We start from the raw sequence: 17,833 nt of genomic DNA, 5'->3' as shown, positions 1-17,833 counted from the left end.
CAAACAGATGTGGAAGGCATGCAATCGTTTCGTTCAAAACAAATTGTTTAGTTTACCTTAGCAGCGCAGATTGGCCCGGGTATCTAGATGAAGGGCAAATTCTCTTTTAATAACACTTGCAAGCAAAAACAGCTCGTTGTAATTTGAAGCAATTCGTCCAATTTCATTTTGGGCATGAAACAAAATGGCCGGCTTAATTGGCCCATCGCATTTTATTATAGATCCAGGAAATTTAAAAGCTAAGCGTAAAAATAATGAGGTTGAAATTGTACATAGGATTTTGTAGCGAAAATTCATATTCATATTCTTTCTAAAAGGGAATTCTCATTTGGCGCCCAACGAGTAACTTTTGTAATGATGTTATACGCAAAAATCTTAGTTATACCATCTGTGTATACCATGTTTACTCATGTAAGTTAAAGTAATATTACTAGTTTCAGTCCCATAATGGTTGCCTACTTTCTTAAGCGTAATTATAATATATTTTGAGGTTATGTTTGACCATGACATTTAAGATGGAGATCTGCGACTGTAACTAATTAGTTTTGTGGCATTCCCTGATATACCTAAAATAATTTGTGTTCTTTAAGATGTTAAAATAAGTGTACCATGATAGAAAATGATATATACACCTCTAACAAAATAAAAGCGAGGCATTGCATGTTAATTTGAGAATCTATTTTATAAATATCAACTTATTAGGTAAAAACAATCTAGAAATGAGTTCCTTGATTGAGTTGTAAAGACAAAAGAAAAGGCAACACACGAAGTGACTAATAAAATGCGAATATGAAGTTGTAGTTGGAGTTTACCCGCTATTATCATTGTCGTACCGCTTTGGCAGCAGCTCGTTAGGCAATATGTAAACTGTCCTATTATGAATCATTGTTAGTTCACACAATCCTATTCACCAAATCAAAATCGAAACACTTGATTCACATTATGAAATCGAGCATTGGAAGCACTAACTTTTTGAAAACGGAACGTCATCAGACGTTATTTAGGTATAGCGTTATTTTCTCACTGGCAAAGGAACAAAGAACTATGCGTACAAAATGTGAGGTTATTCTGAAATACTTAAGTGTTATTTTCCCGCCATTGTGTGTTTTTAAAGGACGGGTGAGACGACCGGCACGCGACGCTAGACTGCTTACTAAACCAATTTCTTGGGGGTTGAATCGAGTGCCAAGAATTGCGTTACGTTGATTTTTGTGGCGTGTGCCGGTCTAATGAGAGGGTTGTCGATACAAAAGGTCACATGCACCACTAATAAATCGCGTACGTGTGTGCAAAAACGCCTGGTTTTGCACGAAAGTGTTGCCTTGAGTTTTTTAATAGGTTAAGTCCGTTGATAAGTTTTTTTTTGCCGTAATGTTGGCTAACTTGAAAACTGGATCCAAGTGATAAACTAATATAAACTTTATTACTAAGAAGATAAGTTTTATTTTACAACAAAAAAGTTTAGCATCTTAGTCCTAGCATAGCTTAGCAAGTCTTAGCATTAGCGTCTAGGGGAACGAACGAACGTTATTCCCACTAAAATAAGGTTAGTTTTCGTTTAACCTGTCATAAGCTGTTAGGTAGTACTTAATGTATTTGAAGTTGTGGGGTGATTAGGTATTAAATTTTTAATTGATAAGTATAACCTAACAGTTTTGAAAATCTGTATTCACTGATAGTAAGCTGCATATATCACGTTATTAAAGCTGCGGTGGCAGGAATTTGCATTGTAGTTATGTAGGACTAGCGACCGTCCTGGCTTAGCTCGTTTTACTCGAGCCATAATAACAAAGCCAATATTACAAACATAGCTTATGAAGTACTCCTAAAGTTTCGTCTACCTTCGTGCTAATTTCATTTAAATCGGTGCCATAGTTTTTAGTTTATTCGTCGCAAATAAAATATTAATATTTTCTATATATCATAATTATTATGGAAGTATAGATTATGCGTTGTTGACCGTATCTTCCTACGCCATAACAAAACACTTTATGATACAGTAAAAATAACAATATCACAGCTAATGAGTAGCTGTTATTACCCATTTACTCATATTAACGTCAAGGGCGCAAAACGCACGTAATAATGGCGGGGTAGTTGGCAATAAAAATAATCACGACTTAATGTTACAACAATGTGCTATGTTTAATTTAAACTGACCATATGCGAGAATGGACCAGTAATGCTATTTGAAACTAGGTTAATATATGATCATTCTCTCACTCACAATTCACCTACTTTTCTTGACAGCGTGATTCAGAAAATTCTTAAGTGGCGCCCAACGTGAGACTGTATCATTATGGAACTTTCTGTTTATTTTGTTCTGAAAATTTTGATTAGATCTAAAAAAGGGCACCATAAAAATGTTCCGCCGTGATTGCGGTATTCGTGGCACATGACTTACTTTAATTGTGAACATTATATTTTAATGGACTATACCACACGGCCCACACTAAGCACAAAGCTTGTATCACGGATCCGATGGACACGAACAAAGAAAAAGGCACTGGTACAACACACCCAGAGCCGCAGACAAATATTTATTATCATAGATAAACATATTTGCCCGCGCTGGGAAATCCAGGACCAGGACTAGCGGCCACGCGGAGATCGAGGTCTGTTGACTCACGATTGTCAAGCCATCGCCACCGATGTAGAGAAGCGAGGTTAGAGCAGTGTAATAAATAAAAGTAAGTATCTAATGGGATTTTCTGAATATTGCTTTACGCAACGGAAATTAAGAGGGCTTGGCTACAAAGTCGACTAATGATAATGTAACAAATATGGATATTTAGGTAATATGTATCTAGATTGACTGCTATCAACATATCTATACTATTATTATAAGACTAGTAAAGTTATAAAGACTACTAAAGTCACAAACTCACAAAAGCTTACCGCGTTTGTGAGTTTGTATGTGTGAGAAACTACCGAACCGATTTCAAAAATTCTTTCATCATTAGAAAGGTACATTATCTAATATTGCTATAGGCTATATTTTATCTCAAAATTCCCACGGGAGCGAAGCCCCGGTTCACATCTATATATAAAAACAACTGTTTTACGAATGCAATTATGAAACAGCTGAATAAAAAATAAGTTTTATTTTTCTTTCCTGCGCTATGATGAGAGAGAGAGGAGAAGACTGAGTTTAAGATGGAATATGTATCTATACAAATACCACAGCCCACAAATATAAAAGTATTGCTAAACCCTTATTTTTTATGGAATAAGGCGGCAAATGAGCAAGTCGATCACCAGATGGTAAGTGATAATTGTTGCCTTTCAAGAAGACGTAGTCTTGTTTCTTGAAGGTAACAATATTACCCGAGTTCAGACTTCTTGAGAACCCGAGTGCGCCCCGGTCGAAGTAGTGGCCGTATATGTTAATGCGGACAAAGTCACGCGACCGCTCGATACGATGACCGCGGTAACTCACCATGTTCCTAATTCGCCACGAATAAAAAAATGATGATAATTTAGTGCTCATGGAAATCTGACACGTGTATCAAATATATGTATAAATAAACTATTGTATCTGTGTTTGGCAAAATCTAGATTGCGCAGATTCGATACTGGACAGTAGCTGCAAAAAGTTATATAACTACCGCACTAAGCTTACCTGAGTTTTGAAATACAGACTTTTCAAAAAAAGAGAAGCATCAGAAAGATTTCTTCAAGATATGGGTGTATACTTGATTTTTTTTGTAAATATTCTATTTAGTTTGAGTAACAATAATCTGTAAAATATAAACAGCTAACGATTAGAACAGCTTGTAAATATTTGTATAAAACGGACTATTTACATATTTATGCTTTTCTAGAATAGGCAAGTTCTACCATTATAACTAGAGGTTGCCGGAGCTTCGCACCTGCGGGAATTCTGAGATAAAACATAGTCTATAGCAATCTTGGATAATGTACCTATATAATGGTGAAAGAATTTTTGAAATCGGAATCGTATTGAATCTCAAACATACAAAGTCACAAGCTCACAAACGCTTACCTCTTTATAATAATAGTAACATTTCCATTTAATATTAATTTGTGTGGTGAATAAGGATTGGGTCCATTTGATATGGCTAAATATGGATAGCCGTGTTTCAAGCTCTATTACATTCTACCATTGAACCTCGATTCAATTTCCTTTTTTACTATTAGTACTGGTACTATTGCCATTGGATTTGGAGGGTTACGTAGGTACGTAACTCACCAAATCCACAAGACACGGGTGTGTCTACCTATTACATGTCACAAATACATCGTATTTCGTAGATTTTAGCAAATTATTTAGGTATTTTGATGTTTTTCTTATTTCTCACACTTACTATGAAGAAGTATAAGTTGTAGTATGTAAGGAAATAAGTTTTTTTTTTACAAAAATGGCATTCTTTATTTATTGTTATTGGAGAGATCTTATTGTAATCAATGCGTGACAAGAAAAAAGTAAACCGTTGATGAGTTCCTTTGTCAAGAGACGTTCCTCTTTCTATCTTTCCATGAATATTGTGCAAGGCGAAAAGGATAAAATTTCATAGCGGATAGACAGAGCATTCTCAAAGAGGGTTGAAGTTAGTTCGGAGCGTCACAGCTTGGAGCCGCGAATGTAACCTCAAGGTTTCATTCGCTTTTAATTACAGATGAGAGAAAAAGTAAAAAAAAAACGTGAGTTTTCATAGTAATGATCGCGATAGGGCTCCCTACTGGCATCGCCCTCAAGTTACTTATTTTGCTACGCGACATTGCTCCTTAGTTTGTTTGCATTTTATGAAATTGTTTTTAGTAAAATGTGTTGCTTCGAGAATAACATTGCTATTCACGGGGATAGAAAATCGTTTAGAAAAAGTTTAAAAACTACTTACTTAATAAAAATTATCGAATTAAAAATAAATTCCAATAAATTCCAAGCGTATTGATGCCATAGTAATAATAATAGTCTCTGAACTAAGCCTGTGACGGACGAACAGACATGATGAAATTATATGGGTTCCTTTTTTATTCGGAATCCTAACAACCAAACACGGTATAATAGTAACTGGCTAATTTACTTGCAATTTGAAAACCTTTGTTGATACGAGCCTTTATAAAAATACAATTTGACGACATTGTTTTTATTCATAAAGCGTAAAGAGTATCATAACCACAGACAATTTACGTGAAAACGAAGCCAGTACAAATTAGCTATTCATACCGCATGAATCTCTAGGGTGTACCATAGAGAAAACTCTCTTTGGGAGACTTTCCATTGTTACGTATACAGTTGTTGGGAAAATAAATTAATAATTATTTTTCCGGAAGGTGAAATATGGATTAGATAAGCGGCACGTGCTTTGCGTTACATTTTTGTGTTCCACTTTATGGTGGATATAGCGAGGGATATTTAAATTATAATTTACCTACTCCGAGAAGGGATTTTTGAGAAAAATATTGAATCATATATTGAATCATTTTATTATGACAATCGCCGTGTCGGGATTTATTCATGAGCTCATACATTACATACTTTTAGATTTTTCTTTATTTAAAGACGGATCATATTTTTTGTGAAAAGCAGCATTGCCAACATTGAAACTTTTTCTGCTTCCATGTCTTAAATAAAAAAATATAGATACTGTATTTAAATTGCAAAATTCGTGTGAAAAATCAGAAAGGGACTTACCCGCCGTTGCTGTGTGTCGATTTATCAGAATCGTTTCCATCAACCATTTTCTTCGACGCCATCTTTTCCATTTTCTCCATTCCAGGGGTCGACACATTGGAACTTTGCACCTCCACTTCTGGCTCTCCCTTCACCAAAGTCTCTGTCATTTTCTCAGCTTCTGCCACAATATCTCTCTTCTTTTCATTTACCACTACCACTATAGGCTCAACATCTTTCTTTACTTCCTCCTGAATTTTTTCCTTTAATTCTTTTGGCTCTTCGATTGGTGTTATAATACTGTCCACAATTTTTGTAGCTTCAGACCGCATTTCTGCTGCTAATTTATCATTTTGTTTAACAGCTCGATCTTTTATATCTGTGAGTTTTGCTGCCATTTCATCTTTAGTCTCATTAGCAACTTTAATATCACTTTTCGTTTTGTCTGCAACACTTTTGAATGTATTTTTTGTGTCTTTTACAATCTTAGGTGTTGTTGTCAATATATTTTCCGTGGATACTTCAGGCTCTTTCAAAATTTCGTCAATCTTGTGCCTTACTCTTTCCAAATGTGGGTTATTAAATGGTGGTTGTAATGGTTTCAATTTTATATTATCATCCAAATATATTGCTGCCAACTTTGCAGGTTTTGCTGACCTCTTGTCATCTGCTTTGTCCTTCTCTATTTCTTTTTCGGCCTCCTTTTCTTTGTCCTTTTCAGTTTCTTTCTCTTTCTCCTTTTCCTTATTTTTGTCTTTTTCTTTGACTTTGTCCTTTTCTTTGGCTTTATCTTTATCATCTGATACTTCTTTCATGTCAGATTTGGTTTCTGCTTCTTTATCTTCCATTTCCTCTTTAGGAGCCAAGGAATCTCTCGAACTCAATCTCTCAAATATTCCTTTTTCTCTTGCTTTTTCAAAAGCAGCTGGTAACTGATTGGTAACGGTGGTTACAACTTCAAGAGGTTGCGATGTGATTGCTGCAGTAGTCATAGAAACAACACTTTTTTTTGTTAAGATTACTAATTCACCCTTGTCATTAGTCATTTTGTCATACTGTGTCTCATTGTCTTGTTTGGCTACTTGTTCAATACCCATACTGGAATCGGTAACCTTTTTTGCACTCGTTTTAGTTTCTTTCTTTTTTGTATCAACTTTTTTCGGTGATATTTTTTCTTTAATAACTCCTGATTTAAGGGATTTCCTATCATCTTGTTTAGAGTTGTCTTTCTTTGCTCCAACTTCATTAAGTTTACTTGTTGAATTGGCTTTGGCAGACAAGTCTCTTTTACTGTCTCTTTTTTGAAATGGTGGTTTCTCATTGAGTGTCCTTGTACTGGGTGTTCTAGTTAAACTTTTCATACTATTTGTTCTATTCATAGGTTTTTTAGGTTCAGGCTTGGTTGGCGATACTGTAGTTTTTTGAGTTGTTTTTGAACTTGGTGCTCTAGTTATTGGTTTGGTGGGTGATTTAGTTGTAGGCTTTGATACAGATTTAGCATTAACTTTACGTTTATCAGGACTAGGGTCTCTGCTTATTGTTCTGCTTGGCTGTCTAGAATTTAATCTAGATGTAGCAGGCGTATTTCCAGCAGTTTTAACAGACTTTCTAGTCAATGTAGAAGGTTTGGTTGGAGTTTTGGCAGATTTGGGCTTCAGATCTTCAACTGGACTTTTATTTGGCGTACCTACAATTGGAGAAAGGCGTTTGGCATTTATTGATTTATTTGCAGGCGGTGGGCCATTTCTTCCCGGAGAAATTGGTGGCTTTCCTCTTATGTGCGCTGGTGCAATGTTCAGAAATTGGGTACTTTTACTAATTACCCTTTTGTCATGATTTTGACTCCCAACTTTAATTGTTTCATGAATACTGCTCGTGCTATTGGATATGAATCTTTGACTTTTATTTAAATTGTTTTCTGGTGAATATCTAGAATTTGACCTGTCTCTCCAATTGTTAGTTCTCGCTGGAGACACAGAACTTTGCCGCTTTGGTATTTTAGAATGTTTTGGAGATCCATCATTAGATTGAGGTTGGGATCTTGAAACAGACCTGAGTCTTGATTTATGCGTGACTTGTCTAGGCATGCCATCATCTTTATTGATAAATTCTTGGCTACCAGTTGAAATGTTTTCGAAATGTAGAATAGCCGAAGGAGAATTAGATCTAGATCTGAAACTAATTTTGTTCGGGGAACTACTTCTAGACGTAGCGCGGGAACAAACAACACTTCTGATAGCATCGCTTTTTGCATTCTTCTCTGTTAGACCCATTTCTTTAAGCAACGCTTCCTCTTCTTCTTGTCTCTTTTTTTCTGCTTCTGCTTCGTGTTTTTCTCTATTTAGTTCACTTAATTCTCTAACTTCTTCTATGTTTTCTTTGAGAAAGTTTCTAGGTGAATGTGGCCTGGAGGAAAGATTAAGTATTGGGGGAGGAAGAGCAGTAGCAGCCATTTTGTCTATTCTAGGTAAAGAGTTCGTTCTTCTTCTAGGAGGGGAATTTGCTCTTGAGTTTCTAGCAGAGGTTCTTGGAGTATTGTGTCGAGATGTACTTTCCCTAAAGCCGCGACCTTTAACAAATGAACGATTAGTAGTATTATAATGAATAGATCAATTTAATATTGGTTGAGAGGGTTACACGTGAACAATACCCATTTCGGGCGAAATGGATACTGATCACGTGTAACCGTTAACTTATGACATCAGATCATATTATAAGTCAAGTCCAAAATATTTATACTTGTCTTCTGTGATTTTAGGCTAGGTGTTCAGAATTAAGTGAATTTGTCTGTACAATAATTATGGAATGATTTTTTTTCCATAATTATTATTTATATTAATTTATTTTTATATTTCCATAATTGATGAAATTGAAGTCGTCTCCAAAAATGCCTCTCAGTGTAAGTTACCTTTGAAAGGCGAGACCCGTTCTGTCCGTATTTCCACTGGAAGTGACCGAGGACTGGAAGGCCGGGACACCACTGGATCAGCGATAATAGCGAACGATGATTCGCGCTTTCTCTTCGCCGTGGGCACCACTCTGTGGGAGAACAAATTGGTTCACTACTGGTATTTCAAGAACATGGTTTCGTAAAGAAATAACAGTATTTATATATTTTTATTTTATTTGTTGCAAAATTAACTTAAATAATTTAAATTATCATTATTTATTTTCTAATTATTTCCGTTTTTCGTAAGGATTTATTGATTGAATTGAGTCAGATAGATTTTTAACGTAAATATCCATAGTTTTTGCTTTCATCTCATTAAGTTTTAATACATTTATAACTTATGTTTTATGTGTGTCAATACAATAAAGACCACTTAGCTAAATACTGACAGGCACGTGTCTGCTCTGACTGCGATGTTTCAACTTACATTGCTTTAAGAAGTTTTAAAGTGAATTTTGTATATAAAAAAATGAAAAACGAAGCAATGTTTAAGCAGTTGTTAAAGCCTTTCCTGAAGTTCAGAATATCGCCCAATATTTATTCCCAAAATGTCCGGCGCAAATCCAACTAATAGAATGCTATGCGCGTATATTTCTAGAAATAAATTCGGCATTTTTGCTACAAAATTAAGGTAACCTCATCCTGCAAGTCATCACCGAAGGCTATATTACGGAAATAGCTATAAAGAATGAAACAAAATGGCCGACAGATTGATTGATTACACTCTTGTTTAAAATTTCGATATACCTATCGAACACTCGATATCACTTTACACATTTGTTATAGATACACGACACGACACGTCTAAGTTGGTTTAGACATCTTGTTTTTATGTGTAGACACAAAAAAATTACCACGGTCATGAGTAAGAATAGGTTAAAATTCAAAAGAAATTTAATATGTTGTAAACGTAACAAAGTTTCATGGAAATGAATGAAAGCTAACAAAGCTCATACAACCGACAATTCATTAATTTCCGGACACAATCAGCATTTATAATGCGAAAATTTCATTTGAAAATTCTTTCTTGGAAAATTATTTGATTATTCTAATTCTGACTCTTAATAGATACATATTCTTATCGAGTGTGTTATTGCCACGTTTGTTATCAGATAGTATTCAATTCGCCTAAAGGCATCTGACAGACCTTAACGATTTGTCGCTGTCGACTGTCTGTTGCGGCTAGTAGTACCAAGCATACATCAGTGAACAACTCAGTCTATCAGTGTCATTCCTCTCGATGTTTTTCTTCAGCGAAAGTATAATAAAGTGTAAGATTCGAACTTAAGACCATTCGATCACAGATGAACACCGCTGCTTCATGTATAGTTTTAATGAGCACCTAAAATTTAATAAATGCCTTTCGTATCGGAACACCAAGGAGGGAAGGGTTACAGGAAGACCAAGAGATAATTACACCAGACAAATTAAAATAAAAAATAGTCGTGTCGTATCAAGAAGTGAAGGTGTTGGCTTTGGAGAGAGAACAATGGAAGGAACTCCACCGACAAGAGTCTCGCTCTTAAATTGCATCGAAATACTTTATAAGCAAAACGTCCTACAAAAACATGACCTAGCAGCTTACCCTAGTAGCAAAGTGTCCAAATGTTAAAAGGGCCTGTCTTACGAGTGTTCAATTTACAAATGTGAAGATTTAGCCGTAAGTAAATGACAATAGTTAAAGATGCAAAAATTAAAATAAAAAAAATACTTGGAAATGCGTTAGCGCGTTTTTATTATTTTGTTCGAATTTACCTGTTATCATCGCCAAAAAATCTGAGCGCTGACATTTAAGTCGATGATGTTATGAAGTTCATTTTACGTGAGCTGGCTTATGATTCATATATCATGCTAGTACAAAGTTAAATAAGGTATGACGAAGCGTGTGGTCCCGCCCTAGAATAGCACTTAATATCGACACTAAGCCTTGGCAGCTGATAGGCTACAACATTCCCAAGGACATAAAGAGTTATACACTAAAACAAGTACTGGTAAATTTTTGAACAAAATATTTTTATATATAAAAATAATTTCAAAGGTACCCTGTGGCGCGTGTCCAAAACACTGGCAGCGTTTTCACGCTATATTGCGAGGCCTGCTAACTATATTATAACTACGTTTTTGCGCCGAATCAAGCCAGGGTCGCCTTGCCATTGACATTGCCCGTTGGTCCTTCGCGTAATTTCCGTCAAATCGCCGCCAGGAAGTGACCCAACCTTCGGCCTGCTAACGACTGGCTTAGGGGTTGATTTTTGATATAGATAATAATATATATAGGGACAAATCACACATATTGAGTTAGTCCCGAGTTCCGAAGTTCGAGACTTATATTATGGGATTATTATTAACTCAACGGTATTATATTCTGTAACATATATGTATATGTTACAGAATATAATACCGTTGAGTTATTATATCCATACTATTATTATACTCGTAAATGCGAAAGTCTGTCTATTCCGTTTTCATGGCTAAACCGTTAGACCGATTTTGATGAAAGTGCGTATGCATGTGGTTAAGATCCCCGTATAAAGTTAGGCTATTTTTTTTCCAAAAATCAACACCCAAATAATTTTGTATGAAAATCATGTCTGTTTCGCTTCTGCAGAGAAATTCACGAGGGCGAAGCTGTTTGTACATAATTTTTGTAATTAATTAAAAAAATTAAGAAAAAAAAGGAAGATCAGTTTAACGTTAGGAATGAAAATTAATAAAATAGGTACCAATTTAATCAATTGCAATTGTTTGAAACATAAACTGAGCTCGTTGATGTCTTTTTCACCAAAAAATAGAAATATATTTTAGTAAATATTAATGCCATCAATTATCATCATCCGGCTCGAAGGACCAAACTGTAGGATCTTGTCTGAGTATATATTATAAATAATTATACTCGGTATTTGACAAAGATTATTTATTTAGGGCTGGTAAATCACGAGCAATACATTTAAAATACCAACAGCCAAGAATCGTCCATGACAGCATTTTTTTTTGAGGAAAAGTAACATCGCGCAGGCGCGAGCTCGTCGTCACAGCGCATGCGCGTAGACAAAAATGCTTTAAAAAACTCCAAGTCTCGCTCAGTTTTTCTACCGTAAAAAGTTGTAAGAGCAATAACCAAGTCGGTTAATTTATTTAGTCCCCACTGAAGGGACCTTCTGTCTTAATTACTACGAAGTCATTATCATATCAATATTAAAAATCTTTTACGTTTTAAATAAATAGATCGACTTGCGGATATAGATGCTTGCGCTTTGCGGGGGCGACTGCCGTACCTCCAGATATACTAGATTTTACTCGCGGCTTCGCCCGCGTGAATTTTCTACGGGGAAATACTTTTTCCCGGAACGAAAAGTAACTTATATTCACCTCCGTACTCTAAACTATATGTGTGAGAAATTTCAAGAAAAATAAATAAATATATTCGGACAAATCACACAGATTGAGCTAGCCCCATAGTTAGTTCGAGACTTGTGTTATGGGATACTAACTCAACGATACTGTATTTTATAACAAATACATAAATAGATAAACAAGACCCGGGCCAATCAGAAAAAGATCATTTTCCATCATGACCCGACCGGGGATCGAACCCGGGACCTCTCGATTCAGTGGCAAGCACTTTACCACTACTACATGAAGTGGTGGTGTAATAAGGCGATCACTTGTGGATCGAAAGGTCCAGGTCCAAATCCTACTCGTGCCACGTTTGCATAGCAATCTGACTCGCGTATAGCTAGTGGTTTTTATAGAACACCAATTGCTTCCGGTGAAGGAAAACATCGTGAGGAAACCTGCACACAGGTCGATTATTAACTTGCGTGTGAAATGGAGAAGGCAATGGCAAACCACTCCATTAATGGTGCCAAGAAAGTTGTTGTGTATGTTTCATTCCACGTAATGATCACGACCCTCGGCCATGAGGAAATACCATACATAAAACGCGAAGAGGTAACAAAAAACTTACTTTCGTATTTATAATATTAGTTGGGAAATCATTCTCTCTTACAATTATGAATGTTTGCTGAAGCTGCAATAATCCATTACTCTGCAATAATACAGTACTCAAGCATACATACAGACAGACAGCAGCAAGCGACTTTGTTTTATACTATGTAGAATATACGAGAGTCCAGCGTTAGTAAGATCAATTAAATTAATTTTGTTAATTTCTTCTTTGTCGATTTCAAAGTTACGATCATAACTTCAAGGATGTGTCCTTGGGCATTGCGTGGCCGAATCTGGGTCACAAAGTACAGTCAACAGCACACAAAGTTACCCTGCTTGAACCTCTACGTCGCGGTAATAGCGACGTGTTTTCAATGAATATGGGTTGATGTGCGAATATTTGTAATTTATTTTGTGTAGCGATTCACGTGCCCTATTTTGTAACTTTTTTATACTACCAAGCAGGCAAATAAGCATACGGCCCATCTGATGGTAAGTTTTCACCACTGCCTATCAACGCCTGCAACACCAAGGGTGTCATAAGCGCGTTGCCTACTTGGTGGTCTAGGATCTATTGCCCCACACCGCCTCTCTCACCCTTCAAACCGGAACACAACAATGCGAACACAGCTGTTTGGCGGCTGATATAGCTGACAGTGAGGTACCAGTGCAGACGACCTTTGTACCAAGGCCTACCTCTGATTAATTATGTAAAAATATTTGTTTTGTTGACATTATTTTTTCCTTATTTCCGTGTGAAATTAACAGAAAGATATCGTATTGAAATACCAATACACAATGCAAAGCAATGTAGGTATGTCTGCAAGATAATATAAATGCTCGGTCCAGTGTTCTACTAATATTATGGATGTGAAAGTAAGGCTGTGTGTGTACGGATGTTTGTTACTCAATCACACAAATTCCACTGGAGTGATTTAGATGAAATTTCGTACACGGGTATAATAATAACTTGGAATAATACATATAGTACTTTTCATCCCAAATTTCTTACGATAGCGAAACACGGAGTGCAGTGCAGCAGTTTTACGTACTCGTATGTACAGTCAACAGCACATTAACCCAGCCATTCATTGCAAATTCATGACAATATGGATGTTTTTCACGTCAAGAGTTTGCTTGGAAGAAAGCGCCTTTAGCGCATTTTTTGTTCACCTATTAAAATTTTATTTATGCTAAAATTTTCCATTTTTGCATATATCTAAAATAAAGGATTTTGTATGGAATAGAACGTTCGTCATGTCACCTTCGTAAGATGACACAAATTACAAGCAACCAATTAATAGTAAAGCCTTCGGTTAAAGCCATGGCTACTGGTCACGGTTCGCAACCCGGCAACACCCCAATTGAACCACATTATTGTGGGCAATACGCAACGTAACTTTCGCCCGCTACGCGCTGGTAGTCATACCACACACGTGGCCGCGGTCCATGATATGAACGGAAACGGAAATGTAAAAAAAAATAGACAACAGCGGTAGCCTTAGATTTATTATTAATTTCTGCAATAAATAAATATATTAGGACAAATCCCACAGATTGAGCTAGCCCCAAAGTAAGTTCGAGACTTGTGTTACTAATTCAACGATACTAGATTTTTATAACAAATACATATATAGATAAACATCCAAGACTCGGGCCAATCAGAAAATCAGAAAAAGATCATTTTCCATCATGCCCCGACCGGGGATCGAACCCGGGACCTCTCGGTTCAATGGCAAGAACTTTACCACTGCGCCACCGGGGTCGTTAAATAAAGAATTATTGTATTGTATTGTATTGTATAGAACGGTACGGCCTAATTACTATCATTATCCTAACTGATCCCGAGTTTCATTCCCAAGGTCAAGATAAAAAGAAGTGAAGATGAATTATTAAAAACACCAATTCGCTCGTTACACAGAATACAACTTTTAAATAACAAATATTGCTAAAATAGTACATAAATTTTCGACTTTCCATTTCCGATCTGTTAAGATGAGTCAATTTATATGGGAGAGCAAAATATTTCTTAATTTTTTGCTATTCAAATCTTTGGATAACTGTGCTGTGAAAATTTGGCTGGTGTTCAAAAAGCCTTCCTATACCACAGGAAGGCTTTATAAAATACATTATCGTTCAATTAGTATTCTTAACATACTAGAATGCATGTTGAATTGAAGACGCGAGTGTATGAAAGAGACAGACTTATTTATGTATGTATTTCTTGAGATTTTATTATTTCCTAGCTTTAATTTCTACGCCATTCCTATTGTTTTGTATCAATTGTTCAATCAAAAATGAAGTGTGATCAATTTCTTTTACAATTTTACAAATTACATTTTATGTGCAATAAAACAAAAATATAATTTGCAAAAGACCTTGTGTCGTACAGAGAATACTGTAAATTTTACAGTGTAAAACAGTCCCTCCGCTTGTGCCTTGTCCCACTCGCGACCAACAACGCATAATGACTAAACACAGGTCCAGTAATTACACAGCGCGATGCGCTGTATTACCTACATTATATGTTATATATGTTGGTCGCGCTGGATTATAGCAAATGGCTTGACAATGCGTTGTGTTGCAATCTACTTATTCGTATTTGCCTATTATGAAAGATTTTCTAAGATGACTATAAGTAGATTTATAGATGAACTCTCTAATGCACCATTTACAGAAGAAACGTAAGTTATATATATATAACATAAATGAGCGCTAATACGATCTATCACAAAAGCATTTTTTCGTGTGACTCTGAGCTCTGACCGTGGAGAGGTTTCCATGATAATGTATGATTGTATATTATGATAAGCATGACTTGATGGTGCACTCAGGATCGGCTTCCAACGACGGATCTACTCAACAGTTTCTTGTACATACGTACATGTCATCATGTCATATGATTTAGACAATAAAAGGTTGTGGCAAAAATGTATTTTTGACACCCGACGACAAAAGTTGAATCAAATTAATGAAATTAATAAAAATCAAATAGCTGAATTGATTTTGATATAGTTTTTCTTTGTTTGAAAGAAAATTTAATCGAGGTTGTTCTTATATATGAATGTCTTGAATGTCCGTTCAGCCGTTTGGAAGCCGTCAGCTCTTTTCTAGCAAATGAGAGGATGCCAGCAACTTCGGAGTCGGGGGTTTCTTAACATTTTAATATAAAAAAAAAGTTTTTCAAGTTACTCGCAAATTCTTACTAATAAAAGTCATACTAACATACATGTTACAAATAAAAGTCATGTTAGATGCCTTTAGATGACTTGAATTAATCTAACACCAGTGTTAGTAATAACTACAATCGATGATGGTGAATAAAATTCTCACGCCGCCAGCTCATAACTTGCGTTCATATCAATCACAGCGGCAATTAGGTGCTAACTATAAGCAGTTGATGTCACCTCACCTATTACAGGGTAAGGACCCCGGTCAATGGTGACTTATGAACATTCCGCAGGCAATGTTGGAACTACATTCACATCATCAGGTACCAGTGGAAACAATTGCTTGCAGGTATTATTATTTATATTAATTGCACATGTTAATTGTAATATTTATGTTGATTGTATATTTGATTGATTTTGATTATAATAATTAGTTTTATGTAACTTTAAATTAAAATTTGTGATTAATTAACGTTTGACTGTAAAATTGAAATTGGTTTTGTATGTTATTTTACTAGCGTCCCGTTCCGGCTGCGCTTGGGTAAAACCATAATAATTTATATACTTAAAGCTCTAATTAATAATATAATATTGTTAAAAAAGTAGAAATCTATCTATCTAGGTAGATTTCCAAGGCGTCATTTTATAGGAACTTAATTTCGGAAATACAGCGATTGCCGTACAATACACGCAATAATCTGTAAACGTTAATCGAAATCGAAAACCCAGCGAATTTCATCTTTACAAGCATATTTCCCTGATTATGCTCACAATTGTCATTACCACATTATGGCTGGTTTACGCAAATCGTCATTCGGAACAATAGCTGAAGGCGGAGGGAGGTGGGATGAGACTTGCGACATGAGGATAGGTAAGTAGGTTGTATTGTTTGATTTCTATCGATATTTAGCTGCATCTATCGATTTGTACCTGTAGAAATTTAAATATATTGGGAAATAAATGACATATCTATCTATCTATCTATATATTATAATCAGCACTCGGATCACAATCATAACCTGTTTTGATATACCTTTTGACTATGTACATTATGTACTTTTATATATTATTAAAAAAAAAACATCGTAAGAAACAATAATGGCATGATAGGGACCAACACTGTTCAAATGAGTTTCTTTCGGCATTTCTTCTCAGCAGTGGTCGTTCCGAAATGCCAGTAGTTTGTAGCTTGTGAGAAATAACCATAAATATAAAAAATGACGAGAAAAAGTGCCTGTGAAGGTCTAATTTCTGAATAAATGATTTGAATTTGAATTTGAACATATACTTACTGCCTTTTGTCTTGTCCATGTCATCATTTGATTAAAAGTAGAATCAGATACTTTTTTCTATTATATATGTATTTATGTCAAAAGCTATAATTTATATGGAACTTACATGACAATGAAAAAGTTAAAAAGCATTTCAAATATTCCATCGTTAAATGTAAATATAATTTTAAATGATAATATATTTTTTTACAAAAATTATATTTTTGACACAAGCTTTCATTGTTGTTATTAGAGAAATCTTATTGCATTCAATGCCTGACACCCAAATCATGCCGAGCAGTATGTCGGGAGCCTTTCTTGGGTGCACGGGTAAATGCATTGTCATTCAAATTAAATCTGTATGCAAAATTTCAGCTGAATCGGTTGAGTTACAAGATTAAAAAACAGTTGATCACATAATGAATCAAATTGATGATAAAACTGATATTGTGTGTATTGTGTTTTAATGTGAAATCTATACTGTTATTATAAAGAGGTAAGCGTTTGTGAGTGACTTTGGGAGTTTGTATGTTTTGTGAGTTTGAGGCGGGTAATATCCGAAACTACCGAACTGATTTTAAAAATTTTTTCACCTGTAGAATGATACATTATCGAAGTTTGCTATAGGCTATATTTTATCTCAAAATTCCCACGGGAGCGAAGCCTCGGGCAACATCTAGTACCTTATACACACATAGTAACCATTAATAGCACTTTATTTAAGTATACTAGATTTACGGGGCTGCGCACCTGTTGGAATTTTGGGATGAAAGTACCAGGGTATATTCTACTTCAGGGTAATAGCATAGTATGTATGGCACCGAAAATTTACAACAAAATTCCAAATCAATATAAA

The 17,833-nt window shown here is 35.4% G+C and overlaps 1 protein-coding gene across 1 annotated transcript in view; it reads right to left on the bottom strand.

Moving 5' to 3' along the window:
- Nucleotides 1-17,833, bottom strand: part of stum (stumble) — a 50,166-nt gene that overhangs the window by 12,478 nt on the left and 19,855 nt on the right. The window contains exons 3-4 of the mRNA XM_053764537.2: nt 8,547-8,677; nt 5,660-8,207 (exon numbers count right to left, since the gene is read on the bottom strand). Of these exons, the coding sequence (XP_053620512.1) occupies nt 5,660-8,207; nt 8,547-8,677 (2,679 nt within the window). The remainder of the gene's footprint in view (nt 1-5,659; nt 8,208-8,546; nt 8,678-17,833) is intronic.

Source organism: Plodia interpunctella, chromosome 26 (assembly GCF_027563975.2).
Source record: "Plodia interpunctella isolate USDA-ARS_2022_Savannah chromosome 26, ilPloInte3.2, whole genome shotgun sequence".
Lineage (NCBI taxonomy): Eukaryota > Metazoa > Arthropoda > Insecta > Lepidoptera > Pyralidae > Plodia > Plodia interpunctella.
This window is presented reverse-complemented; position numbering and strand designations above follow the sequence as displayed.